At 45.6% G+C, this 27,550-nt stretch overlaps 2 protein-coding genes across 4 annotated transcripts in view; one reads left to right on the top strand and one right to left on the bottom strand.

Annotated features, from left to right (window-relative positions):
- The window catches only part of SNAP29 (synaptosome associated protein 29), a 34,349-nt gene extending 7,743 nt beyond the window's left edge, over nucleotides 1-26,606 (bottom strand). The window contains exons 1-3 of one of the 2 annotated variants that reach the window (XM_004466468.4): nucleotides 26,143-26,606; nucleotides 18,179-18,375; nucleotides 1,140-1,225 (exon numbers count right to left, since the gene is read on the bottom strand). In XM_004466468.4, the coding sequence (XP_004466525.1) occupies nucleotides 1,140-1,225; nucleotides 18,179-18,375; nucleotides 26,143-26,370 (511 nt within the window). In that variant the 5' untranslated portion in view covers nucleotides 26,371-26,606. Of the gene's footprint in view, nucleotides 1-1,139; nucleotides 1,226-10,619; nucleotides 17,512-18,178; nucleotides 18,376-26,142 lie in introns of those variants that run through there. The other variant, XM_058281762.2, reaches the window with a different exon arrangement.
- Nucleotides 26,607-26,771: 165 nt separating this feature from the next.
- PI4KA (phosphatidylinositol 4-kinase alpha) overlaps nucleotides 26,772-27,550 on the top strand; it is a 147,499-nt gene continuing 146,720 nt past the window's right edge. The window contains exon 1 of one of the 2 annotated variants that reach the window (XM_058281759.1): nucleotides 26,772-26,980. In XM_058281759.1, the coding sequence (XP_058137742.1) occupies nucleotides 26,816-26,980 (165 nt within the window). In that variant the 5' untranslated portion in view covers nucleotides 26,772-26,815. The remainder of the gene's footprint in view (nucleotides 26,981-27,550) is intronic. The other variant, XM_071209918.1, reaches the window with a different exon arrangement.

The raw sequence follows: 27,550 nt of genomic DNA, 5'->3' as shown, positions 1-27,550 counted from the left end.
TGGCTCAAGCAGCTGAGTGCGTGATTCCCACGTGGGAGGTCATGGGTTCCTAAAAAAGCAAAACAAAACAAAAAAATGAAACTGTTACCAAAATGAGATTTCGGTGTGATTTTTTTTTTTGGCAGTACTGGGGATTGAACCTGGGATCTTGTACATGTGAAGCAGGTGATCATCCACTGAGCTACACCCGTTCCCTGGAGTGATTTTTAAAAAAATTTTATTTCTGTTCACTTAAAACAACAAGGTTCTTACATAATGCATTCTGGCCTCAAGGAATAATCTTCTTCAGCTTCACCTTTTAAATGCACACAAAAAAGCCCTTTCTGACTCCATGGTTAACATCTTTTGGGGAAATACCTCTTTGTAGAAGGAGTGCCTTTTCTCTGGCACTTACCTAGTGAATCCACTCTGCATGCAAGCATCAATTTGAGTCTCTCGTGTCACCATACACTCCACAAATCAAGAAGTCCTTGAATTTCCTGCAATGGTGCTTTTCAAGGGAGGGATCCAATCACTTGAGCCACCTCTGCTCGCTGCTTGTTGTATCTCACTGTGCTTCCTTGTTGTGTCTCCTTGTATCATCTTGTTACGTCAGCTCACCATGCCAGCCCATCGCACCAGCTCGCTGTCTTGCTTGTCTTCTTTAGGAGGCACCGGGAACCAAACCTGGGACCTTCCATGTGGTAGGTGGGTACCCAACAGTTAAAACCACAACTGCTTCTCTGCAATCTTAATCTTCCCTGTGCCGCGTCATCAAACATGTTCACAGGTTCCAGCAGTTAGGATGTAGACCTCCTTGGGGCTATTACTGTGCTCTCTATAGGAGTTTTCTCCCAGTTGATTTTCACTATCAGAGAGCTTGGAGATACACACGGCAAACTAATAGTGCATTTTAAATGGGATGCAGGCCCCCCACTTCTTTATTCTGCCCTTCCTGGGAGACGGCAGGAGGTAACCCACCCTAAAGCAAACCCAGTCCTCAGAAAGTGGCGCAGGCTGCCAAGTGCCCCTCACCCAGCATGTCTGGAGAGAGCAGCTGGAGTCAGCACTCACAGCTGTAGAGGCCTCCGCTGCCCGTCAGCACAGGGCCAAGGCTGAACGTGGTTTCCCACAGAATCACACTCATGTCCCCCACTCACCTGAATTATCCAGTTTTCTGAGGTTTGGGTGGCTGGCCTGGTACTTCGACTCCTGCTCTTTACTTGTAGTTATAGCTTCTTTCAATCTTTGGAGAAAACAAAAATACAAATTTTAAAAAGGAAAATCACCCCTGGCAGTGCTCTTGGGCTTTTCGAGCCATGCCTACTTGCAGAAAATCAAACACCTCCTCTGTGCTGAGCTACGTCCCACCAGAGCCACGTTTCAACAGCACCTCCTGGGCGTCCAGTCTGTCTGCGCAGTGCTTACAAGGACACCTACTTGAGAAGCTTAGCGTTGAACTGGATGGCCCTCTCTCATGAAAATGAGAAGCCCTGGGAACAGGCAGGAGCAAAGCATAGCAAATGAACCACCTATATGGGCACTTTGGACTGAGGGTCAGCAAACTTTTTGGCTCCTGGGCCAAATAGGCTTTTGGTTTTGTTTTTTTTTTTAAGATTTATTCCCCCCCCCCCCGCTCTCTCTGTCCATTTGCTGTGTGTTATTCTGTGTCTGCCTGCATTCTCGTTAGCGGCACTGGGAATCTGTGTCTCTTTTTGTTGCGTCATCTTGCTGTATCAGCTCTCTGTACGTGTAGTGTCACTCCTGCCACTCCTGGGCAGGCTGCGCTTTTTCTGTGCAGGGTGGCTCTCCTTGCAGGGCGCACTCCTTGTGCACATCAGTACTGCACGTGGGCCAGCTCACCACAAGGGTCAGGGGGCCCTGGCTTTGAACCGTAGACTTCCCATATGGTAGGCAGACACTCTTATCAGTTGAGCCAAATCTGCTTCCCCCAAATCGGTTTTTGTGTGGCCAAGAGTGAAGAAAGGCATTTGCAAATGACTTTGTAATTGATTGGATAGGGAACACCTATTTTATACTCTCAAGTAAGTGAAATATTGTCCCTCTCAGAAGAATTCCACTCTTCTTCTTAGACCTGTTTTATGAAAATAAAATTATACTCACTGTTCTTATATTTTGAATTTTGCCAATAAAATTCAAATGTTTGTGGAAACTTGTTTTTCCTTCCTGTTATATAAGTACCTACATTATATAAGTACCTACACTAGGGAGACACCTAATTGCTTGAGCCACCTCTATTCCTTTCTTTGCTGTCTCTCTCATTGTGTTTTTCTTCTTGTGTCTCTTGTGTCAGCTTGCTGTGCTTGCCTGTTGTGCCAGCTCGCTGTCTTCTTTAGGAGGTAGTGAACCAGGAACTTCCCATGTGGTAGTTGGGAGTCAATCACTTGAGCCATATCTGCTTCCGAGGTGAGCGCTTCTTAGGTTCTTCTTTGTGCCTGCAGCTGGGCCTCCTGCACCCTGATTGGCAGCTCGGCTACTCTGCCTTCACCAGCCAGGCTGGGAACCTACCCTTTCTACACAACTCCATGCAGAAATCCAGTCTCTCCTTCCCATGCCTTCTGACCTGCCTCCCTTTATGCTGACATGGTGTATTAGTCAGCCAAAGGGGTGCTGCTGCAAAATACCAGAAATGGGTTGGTTTTCATAAAGGGTATTTATTTGGGGTAGGAGCTTACAGATACCAGGCCATAAAGCATAAGTTACTTCCCTCACCAAAGTCTATTTCCACGTGTTAGAGCAAGATGGCTGCCAACATCTGCCAGGTTTCAGGCTTCCTGGGTTCCTCCCTTCCTCAGCCTTCTTCTTCCTGGGCTCAGGGTTTCTCTCTTTTTGGGGCTTGCTTCTGTTCCCTCTGGGAGCTTCCTTCCTGGGGCTCCAGCTTAAGGGTTCAGCATCAAACTTCAACATCAAAGGTCCAACATCAAAAACCCTTAACTCTGTCATTTGCCATTCCTTTTATTTGTGAGTCCTCACCCACCATAGGGTGGGGACTCAACACCCTACTTGAACAAGAGGTTTACATAATTACTTAATCAAGTAAATCTATGAATCCAGTATAATCTAATATGCCCAGGGGAAAAGATCAGTTTACAAACATAATCCAATATTTCTTTTTGGAATTCATCAATAATATCAAACTGCTACACATAATCTCTAAAGTATAACCTCCAGCATAATCTCTAAGGCAGCCCCCACCTTTTCAATCCTTATTCCATGAGGCTGCCAGGCATCTTTCTAGAATAGCCAAACAGGAAAGTCCCCCAGCCTCTGAGGACTCCCCACTTGCTCTCTCAGAGCAAAGTTCAGGCTTCTTCGGGCTACTGACTTACCCACCCTGGGTACACCAAGCTATGGGCACAATCTAGCAGAACTGGGTGAAATATAAGGAGCTGATGCTTGTAGCTTGAATTGCTTAGAAGCAATCACGGAGCGTCTAGAATGTGTAGCTGGTTTCTCCAGCCTGAAGGTGAACTGAGTGCTGCCGGGTTCAATGAAGTAGGGAGATGCTTGGCTCCTGAGGTCTCCTGGTGATGTCCCAGCCTGCACATCTCAAAGCCAACTTTGCATCTAACAGAGTGATGGTTGTTGGTTGGAAAACAAGCCTTGTCTAAATTAGGGACTCTCAACCTCAGAGGTGGGTTTTTTTTTTGGTGTGTGTTTGTTTTTAAGATTTTTTATTTCTCTTCCCTTCCCCGCCCCCCCTTGTCTGCTCTGTGTCCATTCGCTGTGTGTTCTTCTGTGACCATTTCTATCCTTATCAGAGGCACCAGGAATCTGTGTTTCTTTTTGTTGCGTCATCTTGTTGTGTCAGCTTTCTGTGTGTGCAGTGCCATTCTTGGGCAGGCTGCACTTTCTTTCGCGCTGGGCGGCTCTCCTTATGGGGTTCACTCCTTGCGCGTGGGGCTCCCCTACACGGGGGACACCCCTGTGTGTCAGGGCACTCCTTGTGCATATCAGCACTGCGCATGGGCCAGCTCCACACGGGTCAAGGAGGCCCGGGGTTTGAACCGCAGACCTCCCATGTGGTAGGCGGACGCCCTATCCATTGTGCCAAGTCCGCTTCCCTCAGAGGTGGATTTTAAACTGGGATGTATATGGACCTCCTAAATGCTTTACATAGAAACAAGAAAAGAGCCATTTATGCAGCTGTGTTAGCAAGAATAAAATGGCCTACCAAGAGACAAATCCAATGACAGAGAAAGCCAAAAGGGGTTAGGTGATAAGGATGTACCTAGGAAACAATAGCCGCCCAGCGTGAAAGAAAGTGCAGCCTGCCCAGGAATGGCGCCGCCCACACTTCCCGTGCCACTGACAACAGAAGAGGACAAAGAAACAAGACGCAGCAAATAGACACAGAGAACAGAAAACTGGGGGGGGGGGGGGGGGGGTTAAATAAATAAATCTTTAAAAAAAAAAAGCTTTATAAATGACAATATACTTGTATTTGTGGGTTTACTAAGTGTTTGGGTAGAATCACGGTGTTTTTAGTCACGATCTGCTGCATTTAAAAAAATTTTTAATTTTTACTTCTCTCCACCCCCCCACCCCCACCCCAGTTTCTCTGTTCTCTGTGTCTATTTGCTGCGTGTTCTTCTTTGTCCACTTCTGTTGTTGTCAGCGGTATGGGAATCTGTGTTTCTTTTCGTTGCGTCATCTTGTTTCAGCTCTCCATGTGTGCGGCACCATTCCTGGGCAGGCTGCACTTTCTTTTGCGCTGGGTGGCTCTCCTTACGGGGCGCACTCCTTGCACATGGGGCTCCCCTATGCGGGGACACACCTGCATGGCAGGGCACTCCTTGCATGCATCAATACCGCATGTGGGCCAGCTCCACATGGGTCAAGGAGGCCTGGGATTTGAACCGCGGACCTTCCATGTGGTAGACGGACGCCCTATCCATTGGGCCAAGTCCGCTTCCCTGCATTTTTTTTTTTACTTCTTAAAAAACTTTTTTTCTTTTCAAAGATTTTTATTTATTCCTCCCCCCCACTTGTTGTTTGTAGTTGCTGTGTACTCTCTATGTCCATTTGCTGCATGCTCTCTGTGTCTCCTCATCTTCTTTTTAGAAGGTACCAGCAACTGAACTGGGGACCTCCCATGTGGGAGAGAAGCGCTCAATCACTTGAGCCACATCAGCTCCCTGGTTTGTTTTGTCTCTCATTGTTTTTCCTCTTTGTATCTCTTTGTTGTGTGATCTTGTTGCATCAGTTCACCACACATGCCCATCACGTCAGCTTTCCTTCTAGTCTAGGAGGCACTGGGAACTGAACCCACAACTTCCCATGTGGTAGGCAGAAGCCCAATCGCTTGAGCCACATTCATTTCCCTCTTTAAAAGTTTTACTGCGAAAACATATATAGAACATAAAATTTGCCATCAGCATTTTTAAGCATATAATTCAGTGGCAATAATTACATTCAGTCTTGGGCAACCATCATACCATATATTGTTGAAACATTTTCATCACTGAAACAGAAATTCTGTACCCATTAAGCAATAACTTCCCATTCCACTACCACCAGCCCCTTGAATCTTTAATCAACTAGCTTTCTTTATGAATTTGCTTATTCTAGATATTTTGTATACATGAAATTATACAATATTGTTTTTTTGTGTCAGGCTTCTTTCCCTTAGCATAATGTTGGCAAGGTTTATCCATGTTGTAGCATGTATCAGAATTTCATTCCTTTTTATGGATGAATAATGTTTATTTGTATGTATAAAACACATGTTGTTTATTCATTCATCTGTCAATGGAGCTTGGATTGTTTCCACCTTTTGGCTAATGTGAATAATGCTGCTATGAACATCAGTGTGCAAGTATCTTTTTAAGTCCCTGATTCCTGATTTCAGTTGTTTTGGGTATATACCTAGAAGAGGAATTGCCAGGTCATATGGTAATTCTATGTTTAACTTTTTTTTTTTAAAGATTTATTTATTTATTTTTAATTCTCCCCCTCCCCGGTTGTCTGTTCTCTGTGTCTATTTGCTGCGTCTTGTTTCTCTGTCCGCTTCTGTTGTCGTCAGCGGCACGGGAAGTGTGGGTGGCGCCATTCCTGGGCAGGCTGCACTTTCTTTCACGCTGGATGGCTCTCCTTACGGGTGCACTCCTTGCGCGTGGGGCTCCCCTACGCGGGGGCCACCCCTGTGTGGCACAGCACTCCTTGCGCGCATCAGCACTGCGCATGGGCCAGCTCCACACGGGTCAAGGAGGCCCGGGGTTTGAACCGCGGACCTCCCATGTGGTAGACGGACGTCCTAACCACTGGGCCAAGTCCGTTTCCCTCTATGTTTAACTTTTTGAGGACTTTGTCAAACTTTTCCACAGGAGCGAAGCCATTTTATTTTATTTTATTTTATTATTTTTCTTCTTTATTTTTAAAAAAATGTTACATTAAAAAAATATGAGGTCCCCATATACCCCCCATCCCACCCATCTCACCCCTCCCACATCAACAACCTCTTTCATCATCACAGCATATCCACTGCACCTGGCGAATACATTCTGGAGCACCGCTGCACCACATGGACAGTGGTCCACATTGTAGTCCACACTCTCCCCCAGTCCACCCAGTGGGTCATGACAGGACACACAACATCCAGCATCCATCCCTGCAGCTAAGCCATTTTAAATTCCCACCAGCAATAAACAAGAGTTCCAATTTCTCTACATACTCTGCAACACTTATTTTTCATTTTAAAAATAGTTATCCTAATGGGTGTAAAGTAGTACTTTATTGTGGTTTTGATTTTCATGTATCTAATGGCTAATGATATTTAGCATCATTTTGTGTGTGTTGGCTATTTGAATATCTTCTTTTGAGAAATGCCTATTCAAGTCCTTTGCCTGTTTACAAAAAAAAAGATTTACTTACCTTATTTTTCTTTATTTATTGCCCCCTTCTCTTGCCTGTCAGCTCATTGCTTGCTTTCTCCAGGAGACACTGGGAACTGAACCCAGCACCTCCCACATGGGAGGCAAGTGCCTAACAACCTGAGCCACATCTGCTCCCTGCAAGCTGTGGCATCTGCTGGCTTGTGGCATCTAGCTCGTTGCGGCGGGAGCAGTATCTGCTCATCTTCTTTTAGGAGGCACTGGGACACTAACCTGAGACCTCCCATGTGGTGGGCAGGTGCCCAACTGGTTGAACCACATCTGCTTCCCTGCCCATTTTTAAATTGGATTGTCTTTTTGTTAGTTGAGTTGTAGGAGTTCCGGATATTAAACTCCTATTAGATATATGATTTCCAAATATTGACTCTCATTCTGTAGGTTGTTGTTTTACTTTCTTTATAAGGTCCTCTAATGCACAAAAGTTTTTAATTTTGACAAAATCCAATTTAATTTTTTTCTTTTGTTGCTCTTGCTGTTGGATGTCAAATCTAAAAATCCACCGCCAAATCTACATGCATGAAGATCTTTTAAAATCTATGTTTTCTGTTTTCTTCTCAGAATCTGCTGTATTTTACATAGGTAATTATATTTTATGGTGATTTTTTGCAAATTTAGGGTTTGAGACAACTGCAGGCTGGTCATGTCTTCCTTCAACATCAAGTCTGCTGATCCCCTCCCATGCCCCAGCTGCAATGTGTCTACATTTAACCCCCTTCGACTAGGGGCTCCTATTCCACCTCAACTCCACGCAAAAGATCCTCTCTGGGTTGCCTGCTTTGGTCTCCAGGGCCAAACTAGTCAGTCCCCACCCCCAACCTTGGGCCTCTACTGCATCCCATGCACCTCTCTGTATGTACCGCCCCACCTTCCAACACAGGCACTATATTCCCGCTGCTACCACTGTGGGTCCTGGTCTGAGCAGGAGCAGCTCAGAGGAAGGGACTGTGCAGGGCTCTTGGAGCTGCCTCTCCTGCCAAGCTTCAAGGCATATTTGGGCGATGCCTAAATTAATGTCCATGGCTTCATTTGAAACTGTTTTGTTTTCCTGCATTTACTAGGTAGGCAATGACATGAGCTCTACAGCTCCCAATGGGATATTATTTGGTCAGAAGAAGAAATGAAGCTCTGAGACCTGCTGCAATATGGAAGTACCTTGAAAACCTTGTGCTCAGTGAAATAAGCCAGACACAAAAGGACAAATATTGTATGATGTCACCTCTAAGAAATGTCTAGAAATAGCAAGTCTACAGAGATAGAAAAGCAGATTAGAGGTCACTGGGGAAGGGGAGGAGGGGAGAGGGAGTATATGTTTGGTGAATATGGAGTGTGTAAAAATAAAAAAATAAAAAAAAATAAAATATAAAATAGATTTCTGGGAAGATGACAGACTACTAATAAAAGAAATGGGATTTCTTGTCTCTCAGAAAAATGCTAGAGGACAGGCAGAAACAGCCTGGGAAAAAAACTTCCAGGGTTTAGGACACCAGGGGAAGGCTAGACACCACCCAGAAGAGAAAGGGACAAAGGAAAAGAATCGTGATAGCAAAATTATGGGTTAAAAGCTGCTGGAACCTTCCTCCACACTAAAGATATTTTTAAATACTCAGGCCTCTAGGCTGGGCGCTACAAAGGGTACCCCAGAGGTCCATCTTCTCAGAAAGGGGAGAGAGGGACACAGCCTAAGGCTCACTCAGCTTTTGACCCACAAATTTGGTCTGCTGTGTCCCAGGAGCCCTTCCAGGCCACACCATTGTTAGCCTTGGGAGCCAGTTCAAGACTAAAGAGATCTGACCCTCTCAATCTCTTCTCTGCTAACTGGGGCTGATTGCTGAGAATGCAGAGAGGAGTGGAATTATTTCCTACTAGGGAAAGGGGAGGAGGCTGCCAGGGAAGGTTAGAGAAAACTGTCTCTGAGAAAGTTTGAATTACAAGGCTCTTAGCACTCAGACAGGATTCTCTATCACACTGATCTAGTCCCTGTTGCAGCAAACACTCCCCCAGGGCACTGAACTAAGAGGGCTGCAAAAACTCACCATCTGCTGGCTGAACAAGGAAGTACATGTGAAGAAATTAAAAGTAAATAAACGAGAGGATTTTTTTTTTGACCTTTATAATCTCCCTCCCCAAGGTCCTAGGAAACAGGTCTGCAACCCATTACTGGGTCCAGAGTCCAGTTGTGAGTAGTCAACAGGGACAACCCTAAGGACCCAGGTTGAACCAAGAGTCAAAGAACAGGAGTAACACACAGCCTCCTGCCACTAAGTCCCTATGAAAGAGAAACTGAGCATCTGAGTAGATTCACCACCCGAATCAGATGCCCAGACATCAGCAAAAAATTATGAGCCATACAAAGAATATGGGAGACATGGCCCAAGAAAAGGAATATATTAAAGCCCTAGAAGAGGGAAGCGGACTTGGCCCAACGGATGGGGCATCTGTCTACCACATGGGAGGTCCACGGGCCTCCTTGACTTGTGTGAAGCTGGCCCACATGCAGTGCTGATGCGTGCAAGGAGTGCCCTGCCATGCAGGGGTGTCCCCCGTGTAGGGAACTCACAAGCAAGGAGTGCGCCCCATACGGAGAGCCGCCCAGCACGAAAGAAAGTTCAGCCTGCCCAGGGATCGCGGCCACACACACAGAGAGCTGATACAGCAAGATGACGCAATAAGAATAGACACAGATTTCTGGTGCTGCTGACAACAATACAACAATACAAGCAGACACAGAAGAACACACAGTGAATGGACACAGAGAACGGGGGGGGGGGGGGGAGATAAATAAATAAAATAAATCTTTAGAAAAATAAAGCCCTAGAAGAGACATGGGATTTGAGACAATCAACGAGATGCACACAAATTTCCAAAGTCAAATTAATGAGTTGAAAGACAAAATGGCTAAGGAGATAAACAACATCAAGAAGACATTTAATTAGCATAAAGAAGAATTTGCAAACTTGATTAGAAGAGTTATCAGAGCTCATGGGAATGAAAGACATGATAGGTGAGACCAAAAGCACATTAGAGGAAAGCGGACATGGCTCAACTGATAGGAGCATCTACCTACAATATAGGAGGTCCAGGGTTCTATACCCAGGGCCTCGTGGTCCATGTGGTGAGCTGGCACATGTGCAGTGCTGCCGCGTGCAAGGAGTGCTGTGCCACACAGGGATGCCCCCCATGTAGAGGTGTCCCACGCACAAGGAGTGTGCCCTGCAAGGAGAGCCACCCTGCGCAAAAAATCCAGCCTTCCCAGGAGTGGCGCTGCACACACAGAGAGCTGACGCAACAAAAAGAGACACAGGTTCCTGGTGCTCCCTGACAAGAATGCAAGAGGACACAGAAGAACACACAGCAAATGGACACAGAGAGCAGACAACGGTGTGTGTGTGTGTGTGTGTGTGTGTGTGTCTGTGTGTGTGTGAAGGGGAGAGAAATAAACAAATCTTTAAAAAAGAAAAAAAGAGGCATTCTTTCTAATAAAAGAAAATAATAAGTGATACCAAAGACAGAACATCTGAAATTGAAGAGAGAAAAGAACAGAAAAAATTAAGCAGGGGCTCAGGGAGTTGAATGACAACACGAAATACAACATATACATCATAGGCATTCCAGGAGAAAACAACTAGACAGAAGATCAACAAGGAAACAGAAAACTTCAACATGATAAACAAGTTAGACCTAAAAAACATATACAGAATGTTGCACCTAAACTCACCGGGTTATACATTCTTCTCAAGTACCCATGAATCTTTCTCCAGGATAAACCATATGTTAGATCACAATACAGCTCTCAATAAATACAAAATGATTGAAATTATACAAAGTACCTTCTCAGATCATAACAGAATGAATCTGGAAATTAATAATAGACAGGAAAGAGGTAAATTTGCAAATGTGTGGAGGCTAATAAACACACTACTAAATAATCAGTGGGTCAAATTGCAAGTAAAATCAGTAAATACACTGAAACAAACAAAAATGAGAACACAACTCATCAAAACTTATGGGATACAGAGAAGGCAGTCTTGAGAGGGAAATTCAGTCCTAAATGCCTATATTAAAAAAGAAGAACTAAAAAATCAAAGATCTAACCGAAAAACTGGAGAAACTAGAAAAAGCAGCAAACCAATCCCAAAGCAAGCAGAAGGAAAAAAATAATATTAGAACAGAAATAAATGAAATTGAGAAAAAACAAAACAGAGAAAAAGAAGAAAACCAAAAGCTGCTTCTTTTAGAAGAGCAGTAATACTGACAAACCCCTAGCTAGACTAACAAAGAAAAAAAGAGAGAACATACAAATAAATACAATGAGAAACGAAAGGTGGAAGTTAGAACTGACCCCACAGAAATAAAAAGGATCATAAGAGGATATTATAAGAAACTGTATGTCAACAAACTAGATAGCCTAGACAATAAGGACAAATTCCTAGAAATGCACAACCTACACTGACACTACAAGAAATCCAAGAACTTACCAAACCAACCACATTTAAAGAAATTGATCTATCACCAAAAATCTCCCAACACAGAAAAGTCCAGGACCAGATGGCTTCACAGGTGAATTCTACCAGCATTTCAAAAAGAATCAACACCAATCCTGTTTAAACTCTTCCAAAAAATTGAAGAGGAGGAAAAATTACCCAACACATTTTTTGAAACCAATATCACTCTAATATCAAAGCCACAAAGGACAAGAAAAGAAAATTACAGACCAATCTTTCTAATGAACATAGATGCAAAAGTTGTCAACAAAATACTGGCAAATTGAATTCAACAGCATATCAAAAGACTTATACAGCATGATCAAGTGGGATATTCCTGGTATGTAAGGCTGGTTCAACATAAAAAAATCAGTTAACATAATACACCACATTAACAAATTGAAGGAAAAAAACACACGAGGGAAGTAACTTAAAGTTTATGGTCTGGTAATTATAATCTTCTACCCCAAATAAATACCCTTTATAAAAGCCAACAGATTTCTGGTACTTTGCATCAGCACCCCTCTGGCTAATACAGACCCCTATCTCAGTTGATACAAGTAACAACTCAAAATGATCAAAGACCTAAATATAAAAGTCAGGACTATAAAACTACAATTAGAAAATGTAGGGAAACATCTTAAAGGGCTTGTGGTAGGTGGTGGTTTCCTGGGTCTAACACCCAAAGCATGTGCAACAACACAAAATAGATAAATGGGACCTCCTCAAAATTAAACACTTTTGCACCTCATAGGACTTTGTCCAAAGGGTGAAAAGGCAGCCAATTCAATGGGAGAAAATATTTGGAAATCACATGTCTGATAAGGGTTTAATACCCAGGATATAGAAAGAGATGTTATAATTCAAGAGTAAAAAGACGAACAACCTGATTAAAAAATGGGCAAGAGACTTAAATAGACTTTTGTCCAAAGAATAAATACAAATAGCAAAAAAAAAAAAACAACATAAGAAAATGCTCAACATCACTAATGATTAGGGAAATGCAAATCAAAACTACAATGAGATATTGTTTCACACCTAGAAGAATGGCCACTATTAAGAAACAGAACTACTAGTGTTGGAGAAGATTGGAGAGATAGGAACACTTACACACTGTTGGTGGAATGCAGAATGGTACAGCCACCACTGTGGAGGACTGTTTGGCAGTTCCTAAAGAAGTTGAATATAGGGAAATGGATTTGGCCCAATGGATAGGGCATCTGCCTACCACATGGGAGGTCCAGGGTTCAAACCCAGGGCCTCCTGACCCATGTGATGAGCTGGCCCATGTGCCATGCTGATGCACACATGGAGTGCCGTGCCATGTAGGGGTGTCCCCTGTGTAGGGGAGCCCTACACATAAGGAGTGTGCCCCGTAAGGAAAAGCCCAGTGCAAAAAAAAGTGCAGCCTGTCCAGGAATGGCTCCACACACACGAAGAGATGACACAGCATGATGACAAAACAAAGAGAGACATGGATTCTGGGTGCCACTGAGAAGAATACAGGCAGACACAGAAGAACACGTAGCAAATGGACACAGCAGACAACTGGGGGGGGGGGGCGGGGAGGTTGGGGAAGGGGAGAGAAATAAATAAAAAATAAATCTTTAAAAAAAAGAAAAAGAAGTTGAATATAGACTTGCTGCATGACCCAGGATTATCACTACTGGGTATATGCACAGAAGAAACTGAAAGCAATGACACGAATAGACATCTGTACATCGATGTTCATAGTGGCATTATCCACAATTGCCAAAAGTTGGAAACAACCCAGGTGTCCATCAATCAATAAATGTATAAACAGCATTCACATGATGGAATATTATGTTGCTGTAAGAAGAAATGAAGTCGTAAAGCATATGACACCGTGGATGTACCTGGAGGACATTAAGTTGAGTGAAGCAAGCCAGACACAAAAGGACAAATATTGTATGATTGTGCTACTATGAACTAAATATATTCTTGTGTTGTTTTTTTTTTTTTAGGTACTGGGGCTAGGGATTAAATCTGGGACCTCATATATGGTCAAGCACTGAGCCACATTGGCATCCTTGCTTGTCTGTTCTTTTAGGAGGCACCTGCGACCTCCCATGTTGGGAAGCAGGACCTCAACCACTTGAGCCACATCCACTCCCCTATATATATTGTGTAACTTATTGTATGATTCCATTTATATAAAATGTAAATATAAATCAATTTATAAGGATGAAATCTGATTAGTGGTTATGTAGGGCTAGGGAAGGCATGGTAAGGGGTTTGGAGTTTTGCTTTTAGGAGTAATGAAATGGTTCTAAAATTTTTTGTGGTGATGAATGTACAACATTGTGATTATACTAAAAGCCATTATATACTTTGGATGTAGCATATGGTATGTGAATATATCTCAATAAAACTGCTTCATAAATAAATAAATAAATAAATAAACAAACAAACAAATAAATAGTGCAAGAATAGCCAGAAATAGCTGCTATGTACAGCAAGGGAAACAGCCATTGAGAGGTGAAGAATTATTTTGCTTACTTATTATTATTGAAATAATGAAAATGCTATAATAATGAATGAAGTGATAAATGCACAATTACGTGATTTATACCAAATACCACTGATAGTACACTTTGGATGAATTTTATGCTTTATAATATGTACCACTAAAATTGATTTGTTAAAAAATGAAATAAATAAAATAAAACTCTGCAGCTGTCAGGGGCTGATTACAGGCAGGAGGCAAGACAGGGAACATGACTTCGGGTACCAGCAAGCCCCTGGTCAAAATAACTATAGGACTGCTTCCCTACTAGGAAGTCCTTGTTGGGAAGGCCTAGAGTTTTCATGCATTCTCCAAGAAAAAGCAAACTGCCCTTGGAACCAGGGGCCTTCAAGGCTGATTGGCAGTGCCTGGGGATGAGTGTGTTTGTGTGTCCAATAGCCCCGTGAAAAAGCTTTTGGGAAGATGCACACAGGACACAGCAAAGTGTCAACTTCGAACTCGCCAATTCCCCACTTTTCCGAGTGTGCGCTCTGCTCCTGCGTTGTTCCAAGGAGGATGGACGCCTTAGTCCACAGCAAATGAACATTCTGACTCCTCCTAGGCTAATTAATTATTGGCCAGAAATGAGGACACAAAACATCTTTCTGATTTGTATTTTGGGAAAAAATGCACAACCTTCCAGTTGGGAGAAAAAAAGTGACTATATTTGAAATTAGGATCAAGCTGGAAAACCTGAGATGAATGGTGATTATGATTAAGCTGTAAAAAGTCCCCCCAAACAACATCTCATAACCTTGGCTAGCTTAGCCATGGGATGCACACCCTCCAGCCACCCACCAAGCGGCTGTTCCCTTTCAGCAGTTTCCTCCATGATCTCAACCACCTCACCTGCCTGCTCTCTCTCCTCCCTCCACTGGTTCTCTCACCTAAAATCATTTCACACCAGGCCCACTGTAAGCTTCAAATAGTTCTCCAAATTCTTTTCTACTGTACCCTATGTCTCGATTTGTGCAGTGACCACACAGGTGGACACGCAGGTTAACATTCATTGTTTGTCTCTTCAGATCTGTGTACTTTACTGAACGTTAGTTATGCATTTAAAAAAACAGCTCTATATTGGAGGGGGGAGACGTTTACCACCTTGTATAATAACATTATGCCAAACATTATTATGAGTTAAAAATGGAAGAATTAGCCCACCCATCTCTGGCCAAGTGACTTTGGACAAGGGTTCTAAGTCCATTCAGTCGGGAAAGAGGAGTCTTTCTTTGACAAATGGTGTTGGGACAACTGGAAATCCACATGCAAAAGAATCATATGGGATACTTACCCCCCACCATATAAAAAAAGTAACCTGAAATGGATGAGTGATCTAAATATAAGAGCTAAAACCACAAAATTTATACAAGGAAATACAGGGGAAAATCTGTAGGACCTTGTATTCAGCAACAGATTCTTTGACTTTTTATCAAAGCATGAGCAACAAAAGAAAAAAATAGACAAGGCAGACTTTATCAAAATTAAAAACTCTTGTTTTTTAAAGGAGTGTCAAGAGTGAAAAGATAACTTACAGAATGGGCGAAAATATTTGGAAATCATGTATCTGATAAGGGCTTAATATCCAGAATATATAAAGAATTCCTAAACTCAACAACAAAAGACAAACAACCCAATTTAAAATGGGCAAAGGATTTAAATACACATCTCTTCAAAGAAAACATACAAATGGCTAATAAGCATGTGAAAAGATGCTCAACACCATTAGCCATTAAGGAAATGCAAATCAAAAATCACAAGGTAAGCTTCATAACCACTAGGCTGGCTATTAGGGAAAACAAGAAACAGAAAGTGTTGGCAAGGATATGCACATGGTTGGTGGGAATGTAAAATGGTGCAGTCACTGTGGAAAACAGTATAGTATTTCCTCAGAAAGTTAAACATAAAATTGCCATATGACCTGGCAATTCCATTTCTAGATACATGCCCCAAAGAAATGAAAACGGACTCAAACAAATAGTTATACACTGATGTTCAGAGCAGCATTATCCACAATAGCCAAAAGGTAAAAGCACCGTAAGTGTCTTTTTTTGTCAGCAGATAGATAAAATATGGTATAGGGAAGTGGATGTGGCTCAGGTGCCCAGGCTCCCGCCTAACACATGGGAGGTCACTGGTTCAGATGTCAGGGCTTCCTAAAGAAGACAGTGAGCTGATGAGGCAGGCAGGCATGGCAAGCTGACACAGCAAGAGACACAAGAAGAAAAAATACAATGAGAGACACAATAAAAGCAGGGAGCAGAGGATCCTGGTGCCTCCTAAAGAAGACAGCAAACTGACACGGCAGGTGCGGCGAGCTGACGCAACAAAATGACTCAACAAGAGATGTGGGGAGGGAAAAACAGAATGAGAGACACAACAAAGCAGGGGACAGAGGTGGCTCAAGCAAAGGGATCTCCCTCCCACATCAGAGGTCCTGGGTTCAGCTCCTGGTGCCTCCTAAATAAACAAGGAAGATGAACAGACACAGCAAGTAAACAACAACAAGGAGGTGGGGAGAAATAAATAAAATAAATCTCAAAAAAAAAAAAAAGGTATATATGCAGAATGGAATATAAGTCAGCTGTAAAAAAGAAATGAAGTGCTGATACATCCTACAACATGGATGAACCTTGAAGACATCATGCTGAATGAAGGAAGCTAGACATAAAAAAGACAAATAGGGTATGATTTCACTCATATGAAATACCTAGAAAAATGAAATAAAATAAAATACCTAGAATAAGTGTTATATATACTTAACCACAATAAAAATTAAACAAGAAAAAAGTCTTGGTTGGGTAATGCCCATAGCCATTTTAACCATAAACATGATATTAAAAAAATTGTGTTTCCAGAAAGTCCTCATGAAATGTTTTGAAAAACAAACAGAATGAGGGAAAAAAGACTGGAAAGAAACTAAAAGTTTTTATGTTATGGTAGGCAAGGCAAAAATTTCCTGTAATATGGCCAAATTACTATATTATTTTGGTCATATTATTTTTATTAAAAAACAAACCAGAAAGTGTTCTGAGTTCTGAGCAGTAATAATCTATTTTAGCAGAAGCTCAATTCTTTTGTTTTTGAGCATGTGATACTTCAATGCCTGCTGAGATCTCATGTATAATTTCATTATGGCTCTAAGCAAAATTTTTAAGGAAAATAACCTCTAATTTAAAAACCAATGGGAAAATTGGATTAGGTATGGAGAAACTGGACAATAAGAATTTTCTGGGCAAAAATTCTGTGAAGTGAGTCCCATCTGTACTGACTTCCTGAGGTGAACTTTCTCCCTTTCAAAATCATCTAGGGGAAGTGGACTTGGCCCAATGGATAGGGCATCCGCCTACCACATGGGAGGTCCACGGTTCAAACCCTGGGCCTCCTTGACCGTGTGGAGCTGGCCCATGCGCAGTGCTGATGCGTGCAAGGAGTGCCCTGCCACGTAAGGGTGTCCCCCGTGTAAAGGAGCCCCACGTGCAAGGAGCGCGCCCCGTAAGGAGAGCTGCCCAGCGTGAAAGAAAGTGCAGCCTGCCCAAGAATGGCGCTGCACACACGGACAGCTGACACAACAAGATGATGCAACAAAAAGAAACACAGATTCCCAGTGCCACTGATAAGGATAGAAGCGGTCACAGAAGAACACGCAGCGAATGGACACAGAGAGCAGACAACAGGGGGAGGGGGGGAAGGGGAGAGAAAAAAAAATCATTTAGTAGAAAATTAAGGTTACAGTATATATTGCATTGTTCTCTCCTACCATCTGAAGATAGTCTCTAATTGAATTTATGAACATTGGCAACAGAATGATAGACCTTTGTCATCAATACCTTATCAACTGCTGTATTTGGTGATCCCAAAATAAGTGAAAATTATTTTCCATTCCTTTTTTTTTTTTTTAAGGTACCAGGGTCAGGGATCGAACCTAGGATCCTGTACTTTGGAAGCAGGTGCTCAACCACATGAGCCACATTCGTTCCCCTCCACTTTTAATGAAGAGAAAAAAAAAAAGTATTTAAAAATTACTAGGGGCACAGTTAGTGGAGCAGTAATTTACCAGAGGCCCAATTTATGCAGAATTCACAGTCTGGACTTCAATGAGATGCACATAACCATGAGCCCTAGAGAAAAGTTTCTCATTTCGCAATTACTAAAGTGGGAGCCTTCTTGATAAGTAACCTACAGGGGCCTTGGATGGGTTTCTTTAAGGCACTAACTAGCTACAGCCTGAAACCCCACTTCCTGCTATGTCATATGGGGAAGGCTGAAGACAGGCTCACCTGCTGCTGGGTTGGGAGGTGAGGGTGCCATTCTGTTCGGGTGGCGTCTCCACCGGTTTGGATTTGAAGTAGTTGACCAGCCCTCCAAATACACTCTTGATGCTGTTAATGTGCCTCTGACTGGTCTTCAAGTCTTGATCCATCCTGTCCACCGTCTTCTCTGTGCGTTCCAAGACACCTCGCTGACGGATGAGTTCCTGGGGAAAACAAGAGGTGCCAGCTTTAGGCCTTTTTGTAACTCTCTTCCCACCCCAAAGAATGTGCCCAGCAGGCACTTAGTAAAGGCCTGTGGAGCACATATGCAGACTGGTGCTGTCATCTGCAGACAACACACTCCTTTATCCTCTCCCCTGCCCTGCTTTCATTCTTATTTTACTCTGGAGTCTATTTTGCCTTTTGCCCAGGAGATGGCTCACAGGACCACGTTAAGACAGATGAAAAGTGTCTGTTTGGGGGGGAGTGGTCAAAGTTCAGAAGTGGGCTGATGGCAGATCTTCTCTATCCTCCCCCACTCTTGGGAGCCCTCTGAGCTTTCACCTGGCACTGCCCTGTGGACTCTGTTCACGATCTCTTCCTTTTCAGATATGAGAGTTCTCATGAGGCCACCCCAGCCACCTGGCTCTGGTTACATCTTCAAACTCACTCTATTTCATGGGCTCTGGTGTCCTTTTTGGGTCCAGGTCCGTGCATAGTTTCAGCTTTAAAACTCTGGTTTCTGGGCTGAAACTTGTACCATGGGTGACCATGTCACAGGGCCTTTGCACATGCTACTTCTGCTCCTGTAATGTTCCTCAGCTGGATACTTGTATGGCTTACTCTCTCACTTCATTCAGATCTTTCCTCAAAGTCCACTTCCTCAGAGAAGCCTTCCCTCAACATCCTCTCTAAAGTAGAACCCCATCTTCCAACACTCCTCTCCATCCCTCAACCTTCTTTGGTTTTCTTAATAGAGTGCAAGCTCCATGAGAGCAGGGATTGCTGTGTCTTCAGTGCCTGGCTAAGAGCAGCTACACATGTAGATGACACTCTGCAATCATGGGGACAGCCCAGGCCTTACCCCTTGAGAGCTGGTGATCCTGGCTGTGAATGTGAACTCATCACAACAGCTACACTAACACCTTCACTTGTGACAAACTTGCTTTTGTCCTTACTCCGGGATTTATCTACAGCCATCCACATCCTCTCCCCACGATCTGCCTTTCCAGCTGGAAGATTCTCAACTTTTTATTCTACATCATATGGCAGCCTCTGCCCTCAGCAGCCTTCTTCTACATCTTCTATCCTCCTCCTCCCTGTGGCACAGCAATTATGTTTAACTACACAAATAATCTTCATAAGGGTTCTCTTGATAGCAAAGAAAACAGTCATGAACAATTTTTAAACAAGCACCCTGGAGATTTGAAGGATAAAAATGAAACTATATATATAGTTATTAGGGCCTTTTGTAGTACTGAGGTATGAATGGAAGGTTTTCCAGGGATAAAATGGACATTTAGGAATCCATGTCACAACTGCCTGAAAATACTGTTTTCAGGCAAAAAGCTAACACATCAGTGGAATTTACTACTCAATTCTGCTTAACTCTCATTAGAAATAAACTTTGAACTGCTGAAGTTTACAGCTCTGTGTTTACCAGTTGATGAGATGTGTTGGGGTGGGGTGAGGTGGGGTGGGATGGGGAGAAATCATCAAAAAACCCAGCATCAGGCTCTTTTAAATAAAGAAAAAAAAAATGTTTCCTGGACTGCATCCTTCAATATGTCAAGCAAATACTGCAAGAGTTAATTTTCGGGGAAAAAAAAAAAAGCTGCTGATTTATCTTCAGTTTGGGTGTCTTCCAATACCTCTATCATCTTCATGTCCATACTGAGGTAAATCTTTTCTGGATGGGGATATAAATAAGGACGAAAATGATTTTTTCCCCTGGCTTTCATGTGTTTGAGCTGATGTTTCTAACAGTCCAGTCTCAATTTCACATATTGCAAAAGACAGAAGAATTTGAAGCTAGTGAGATGATCGGAGCAGTCAGGGGCTGGAAGGGGGGTTTCTCAGCTTCCCACCATCACCTCTCCACCTTCATTTCTGAGACATGAGGCTGATGGAAGCCCAGAGAAAAACACAAGGCAGGTTTGTCCTGACACACTGGCCGTGAGCTGCTGGTCAAAAGGCCAGAGAGGGAGAAGGTTCTTCTGGAGGAAGGAACTGGATGTAACATGCTTGTGACCTAATTCCACCCGACAAGGAAGAAGGGTTTTGGCAGAGAAGTACCAAGAGGACACATGGAAGCCAGGAAAGTCGGCAATGGCCAGCTAGCAGGGACAGGCTGACCAAATATCCCACACCTAGATCAGCATGAAGGCTGGCTTCACACACTCCACGGCCAAGGTGCATTCTGTGCTCCTGTGCCCCAGAAGGAAGAGAAGAATGAGGTGGAGGAGGACGGCTAGGGCACTCCCACAGTATTGTCTTCTTTGTCAGTCACTGTGAGGATGCACGGTGCCTGTGAGGGTTGAAACAAGCTCCTGAAAGAACCCTCGGTTTAAAGGTCACATGCGAAGCACTTGCCTGAGGTGTTAGAATGACAGGTGTTCCCCCCCCCCCAATCCCAAAGTTGACTTCTAAACTGCCGGAAAAGGAAGATAATCAGTGAAAGGATTTGGTTGTGCTTGTGGCACAATGTTGAGGGACAACACAGAGGGAGGTCTCTGGACCCCTCTTTGGTTTGTGGCTTTTTGTCAAGTAGAGGGACTCCAGGTAGAGGAAGGGGAAGGAGAGAGAACAGATAAGGACATGGTGAGGGTATACCTTGACTGGCTGGATATATCCAAGGGCACAGCAGGAGCTAGAGAGACTGGGGAGCTGTTGCAGGCACAGTGCTCCTGGAAAACACACTGGGTTGGAGGTGCTGCAAGTTATCTGCCCACAGACGCCTTCCTGAGCACCGGCTCTCTGCCAGGCACTGTTCCATGTGCCAGGGATTCAAGGGTAAACTAAACCACTCAAACTCTCTGCCTTCATGGAGCTTACATTCGAGCAGAGGACAAGAGGAGTGAAGTGGCACCTGAGTTTTCATTTACTGATGACACTGCGGTGCTGGGGCTCCAAGACAGGTGGGTCTCTGCTTCCCTGAGCTTACAGCCTTGTGGGGTGACAGCAAAGGAAGCCAGCACACCCACACGTGATGTATACCCTGCCACAGCAAGTCGCTCCTGCAGTGGCGCCTCACCCAGCTAAAGGGGAAGGCGGGGGGCGGTTCTCTGGTGGGGAGAGACCAAGAGCTGAGAAGTCAGGGAGTCAGAAGGGCGAGGATGGGGCAAGAGCCTTTTGGGAAGCAAAGGGTGCAACACCACTTGGCAGCCAGACAGGACCAGCTCGGGGAACAGAGAGGAAGTGGGACTGACAGCAGTAAGCACAGAAGGGGAACCCTGAGGGGCGGCTGGCAGGGCCTTCAGAAGGCACAGGATGCACCTCCTGACATCAGACGGACCTGGCCTACCCTGACAGGGTCACTCCCTAAGCTCCTGAGAGAAAGGAAAGGAGCTGGTTATGATTCTGGAGGTCCATCTGGAGGCAGTGGACTGAAGCCAAAATGTGATATTTCTCTGTGCGGTCGCTCCCCTTCCAAACGAGCACACATGCAACCAAGCACTGGTGGGGCACACACGTGTGACAAGCTGCCCCACACCATGGCCCTGTCTGACCACACGTCTCCAGGAGCAGAAGTTACTTCAGAAATACACAAAGGACCTTTGGCTGCACAAAAAGCCCCGAGGGCCAGGCTGGAGTGTGGGTAGGTGGGCTGGGTGAGCACTCCTCCCAGCACCTTTTGTTCTCAGAATAGACACCTCAGAGGTGGAGACTGATGGGCAAACCATTTCAGTGTCCCATGGCTCACTGCCTGTCCCTCGGGACAGCAAGGTGGCCAACAGTAGAAGTGGTGGTCAGATTTGTGGCTCTGACCTGGGGTGTCAGACCTGCCTTCATGGTGATGGATCACCCTCCTGCGATGCCCCGTTCTGGCTACGGAGCCAGCAAACTGTTGTCTGGGATCTCAGAACTTTCCAAGAGTCTAATTCAGTCATTGATGGTTTAAGAGAAATTGTGCTTACTTATCATTTAAAAAAATAATAATTTAAAAATACCCAGAGCAGACCTGTTGGAGAAGACATGGGCCAAAGACCATTCTAGAGCAGAGAGGTTGGGGACCACAATCTGAGAGGTTTAAGGGCATGTTTCCTGGTCACTGGGGAAGTGGGATTTCATCCATAGTCATGCGGCTCCATTAGGTTATCCCACATCAATCTCTTTTTTGCTTCCAGTCCTCTGCTCCCTCATCTTCCTTTTCCTTCCCAACTCCCTTCCCTCCCTCAGGTCCTCTGTTAACCCCCACCCCCGAAAGGAGAGCATCTATGACATAAAGGATGCAGTGCAGAGATGTGTCAGGGTAGAAAGTGGAGTACCTGACTGCTCCTGCTCCCCAGCTGACAGTTACACATCTACTGAGAAAACGCATCATCTGGCAGCTGCCTTCCCCCGCCTCCATCAACCTTTGGCACAGAACAGGGCTGTGCTCAGAACTCTGGCCCTGCCAGAATGATCAGAGGCTGCCTTGGAAGGGCGGCTCTGGGTTTGTCCAGCCAGTTGCTCGGAATTCTGCTTGAAGATCAGCTTCCCAGAGAGTGAGGGAACTGCTGCTGAGGCAGGACATCTACCACAAGTTACGGCACATCCTGAACACAATGGCCACTGTGGCTTCTGCTCCAGGGGAAAGCGGGAGGTCTCTCATCCTAGCACAGCCTGGGCAACTGTTGATGGCCAGGAAGTCAAATGGGCCCCTGCAGGACACCACTCCTCCTTTCATTCTACTATGCTCCAGGGGGAAGCGGGAGGTCTCTCATCCTAGCACAGCCTGGGCAACTGTTGATGGCCAGGAAGTCAAACGGGGCCCCCGCAAGATCTGATGTGGAACGTGCCGGCGTCATGCTAGAATCTTACCAAACACCACTCCTTCTCCTTTCATTCTACTATGTCAACCATTCAGGACCTCCTGGTCTGAAGCTTGCTGCTGGAGCCCCAGAACCGAGTTCCTGGGCCCCAGAGAATTTGCCTTGATCACTCTCAACTGCCAGAGGAGAAGCAGTGGATTCGGGGTGGGCAGGTTTCCTCTGCCAGCATGGTTAAAAGACGCACAAAATTAAGTCTAAGTCTGAAGCAAACAGGTTTGCCCAAAAGGTGTGAGCAACTTGAATGTCCATCTCCAGGGACTGGCTACATAAGTGAAAGTCATCCATTCAATGGACTATGGCTCAGGCATAGGAAAGATCAAAGCAAAATCATCAACTGCTGTGGAACAACCTCCACTCCTATTAAGCAATGCACAGAACAGTGTGTTAAGAATGTTTCTGCTTATGTTAAAAAAAAAGAAAAGAAAATGACTAAGTATGTCTTTATACATGATCTCTTTCTATGAGGACACTGAAGGCTCTGATGACAACTGGCTGTCTTAGGGGCAGAGGGTGGGAAGGGAAAAAGAGATGCCATACCCTTTTGTACATTTTGAAATGTTTTTTTAGAAGGTAATGGGGATTGAATCTGGGACCTTTACATGTGAAGCGTGCACTCAACCTCTGAGCTACACCCACTTCACTGTTTCGAATTTTTAACAAGTGACTATAGTACCTTTTCATACGCACAAAAAAAAACTTAGAAAAAGAAAAGGTAAAAGAAAAAAACCGTGCTAAAAGGCATGCCAAGTAAAGGAAGGGATGAGCAACCTACAGGTCCTTCTCTGTTTTTGCACTTGTGCTTACCAGGCCAGCAAGGAACAAACCTTATCAGGTTTCTCAGAAGGAAAAGGGCGGCTCTCCTTCACTAGAGGTGACCTGATGAAGTCATTTTCACACTTGTGCCATGCTGGAACTGAATTCCGATCTTCCCAACCCAGTGTTATTTGCAAACTCCTAATCTTCTATAAAAATGTGGCATTTTGGCATGACGTGGTGTCTGTCACTCACACTGTACACTAAGTGGCTGAAAAAGCTCACCTGGCTCCCCCCACCCCAACCCTGGATGCTGAGGGGAGTGGAAGAGTGATTTCAAACCAGTTTGGAGAGTGCAGGAGGGGCTGAGGTGTTTATCTTTCCTGCCTCCTGGGGCGTCAGATAATTGAGAGCTGATTCAGTCCTGGAAAAATTCAACATGCAATCACACAGATGAGAGAGCCTGTCACCTGCCTGGTTACCCGTCCAGTCACATTCATACTGTACCTCTCAGAGCAATACCCAGCTTAGCCTAGTCCAAGCCTCACGTGCCTAAGGTGCCAGTCTGTCTTGGCTGTCACAGTTCCCATTACATAGGGAATGACCTCTGGGGCAGGGTAGGGAAAGTATCTCCACAATATGTGTTAAACAACTCACAACTATTATGTTTTTGGCTCTCCTGGGTTTTGAGACCAGGCCCTCCACATCGACCACCATGGCTCCTAAGCTGCCCCCTCCAGCCCCTTTCCTCTAACCCATCCTGTCCAGAACTTCCTCATTCTAGAGCCCAGGTGTTCCAATGCTGGGCCAATGCCTTTGGTGTGTTCTTCTCTCTTCCCTGGGAACATCCTTCTTCCTCGTTCTTCTTGTCTAAACCTCAGCCTTCAAAGCCAGATTCAAGTTTATCCTCTTATCATTGTGGCCTATTGCAAAAGATTCAGATTTCCTATTTCATTTGTTCTTATGGTTTCCAAAGATACTTCTTCAAACCATTCTTAGCTGGCTTCCGTCAGGCCTTCAAACACGTGAATCCTCAGGCTCTCATCCCAAAATCAAGATGAGATTTTCCATTTAGAATCAAACATAGGCATCCAGGAGATATGAGGTATAAGAACTGTAACCTAAAACCTCAACAAGGCTGGAGGATGGTAGGCCAACGAGAAAGACAGTAATGGGAAGAAGTGGGGAAGGAAAATAACCCAAGAAAGTAGCAATGGGGAAACAATGGAAGTTAATCAATACATCTAAAAACTGTACAAGGCTATAAGCGATCAGGTCAGAAAAAATCTCGCCAGAGAAAAGAATTACGGAAGAGCCAATGACAGAAGACAATGTTTCAATGTCAACCGTTGCATTAACAAAGCTGCAAACGCCTAAGATGAATTTTTCTTAGCTGATATAACAGTAATCTACTATTACACTTTTTACAACTTTTTTCCCCCTCTGCCCAAGCAAAACTAATAGGCTGAGGAGGAAACGTGATGCGCAAGAAAGAACAATGCCTAATTAAGGTCCCAGTCTCTGAAACCTTCTATGGAAAGAACTGATAAAGGTGAATTGGAGCAACAGACGCTCAGCAGCCTCACACAATACTCTGGATTTGGGGAGCCAAGGTAAGTACTAGACTCAACCTAAATCGGGGTATAGCTTGCCCAGCAGCTGTTCAGTCAGACAGTGTTGACCCCTACCAGCCAGCCAGAACAAGAGTCAGAGATTGGAGAAAGGTCTCAAGGCACTGTTGCTTCAGGGCACCACATGACACCGGCAGAACACACAGTCCTTACACATTCTGGGTCACTGGAGAGGAACCGCCAAAGCCGCAAGTCTTAAGCCCAGAAAATTATGTAGAAGAACGAGACCCTCCATTTCCCTAATTCAGCTCATACAGTTCAGAATTTTTCCTTAGCTGGGCAGAACAGAGTCTGGAGTTTCCTTCGAGGAAAAAAAATTAATGAACTAAAAGAAGACTGACAGGGCAAACTGCCTCTTTCGAGTACTCCGGACGTGCCAACTCTATATAATAGTTAATAGATTATTACGAATCAAGTGAAAAAACAAGAAAAAAAACCCCGCGAGAACCTACTCTGGGCCACTCGAGAATTCCCGTACGATCTTGAAACTAAGCGTTTCTCGATCCGACAGGTCATTCAGACCTGCCTGAGTGATCATTCCGACGGGTCGGCTCGGCCCTGATCCTTGGCTCACCTCGCAAGAGGCGACCCCGACCCTCTCGGACTCGTACATGAGGGACAGGGACTTGCTGGTGCTGGCGGCCGTGGCCTCGGCCCTGCGCAGCACCTCCTGCCGCAGGCTCTGCTGTCTGTCGTTGGGCCCGTCGGGGAGGTCGCGGGGGTCTTCCCACGGGGCCGGTCGGGCGCCCTCGTCCTCAGCGTCATCGTCGAACGGGTTATAGCTTTTGGGGTAGGCCGACATGATGCCGGCGCCGGTCTGGGTCTGGGTAGGAGAAGGTGGTGGGCGGCCGAGGTGGGGAGCGACCTTCCCGGCCCCCCTAGGGTAAGAGAAAGCACCGCCGTAAAGCCAGGACCAACTGCCGCCTTCCAGATGCAGCCCGGCGACGACTCGCGGCCGCCACGCCTGCCTCCTTCCGCCCGAGGTGCGTCGGACGCCCGGGCCTTGGAGCCGACCATCGCGCCCGATTTTTGGAGGGGGAGCCACGCCCGGAGAGGGCGGCAGAGACCTACTGAGCGGCTTCTTGCCCCCTCCAGCGGTGGAACCGTCCCGTGGCCACGCCCCAGCCAGAATCAGCACCAGAGGTCACGTGGTGTGGAAGCCGGATGCTGCCGCGCTTGCGCGTTAGGTCGGGTGCTAGTGGGCGGGGAGCGGGGAGCCGGCGGGCAGCGCAGTGGCGCGCGCAGCGATGGCGGCGGCCGCGGCCCGGGGAAGCGGCCCCGGCGGCGGCGGCGGCGGCGGTTCCGGCTCCAGCTCCAGCTCCTACGCCGGTGCCTCACGGGGCTTCTACTTCAACACAGTTCTGTCACTGGCCCGCTCACTGGCTGTGCAGAGACCGGCATCCTTGGAGAAGGTAACCGCGGCGGGCTCGGCCGCGGGCTGACAGGAGGAGGGGCCTGGGGCGGCATAGCGGGGAGGCGAGTGGGAGTAGCGAGCCGGCGGGGGCCCCTGAGGGAGGGAAGCGGCGGGACTAAGACCACAAGTGGGGAGAAAGGGTCGTGGGGGAGGGGACGCGTGTGAGGATTCAGCGGGCGGAAGAGACCCCTGCGCGTGGGTGGGCGTGGGACGGACAGAAGCGGCGGGCAGGGGTTTGGGCCGAGGGACACCTTGTGACATCGCTGGGGCGGGGTGGGACAGGGGAGGCGGTGAAGAGCTGTGGGAAGAGCCGAGGACCAGGGCTCTGCCCCCAGCTTCCCCTGCTTTTTCTTCCGTGACCTTGGGGAGATGCCTTTCTTGACCAGGGGGTGTGCTTTTACCTGGGCTTTCGAGAGGAGCTGACGAAATCGTGTATCTGAAATCGCTTTCAGATCAACTGACTCGTGTTGTGGTGCTATAAGGCTGGGGGGAACTGGGAGCGGGTAGCGTTAGACTGAATAAAAGATAGCCTTTGAAGGAGAAGGGACATTGCCTGGGAAGGGGAGTG

Source organism: Dasypus novemcinctus, chromosome 19, assembly GCF_030445035.2.
Source record: "Dasypus novemcinctus isolate mDasNov1 chromosome 19, mDasNov1.1.hap2, whole genome shotgun sequence".
NCBI lineage: Eukaryota > Metazoa > Chordata > Mammalia > Cingulata > Dasypodidae > Dasypus > Dasypus novemcinctus.
The sequence above is the reverse complement of the archived record's forward strand: the minus strand, read 5'-3'. Positions and strand labels throughout refer to the sequence as shown.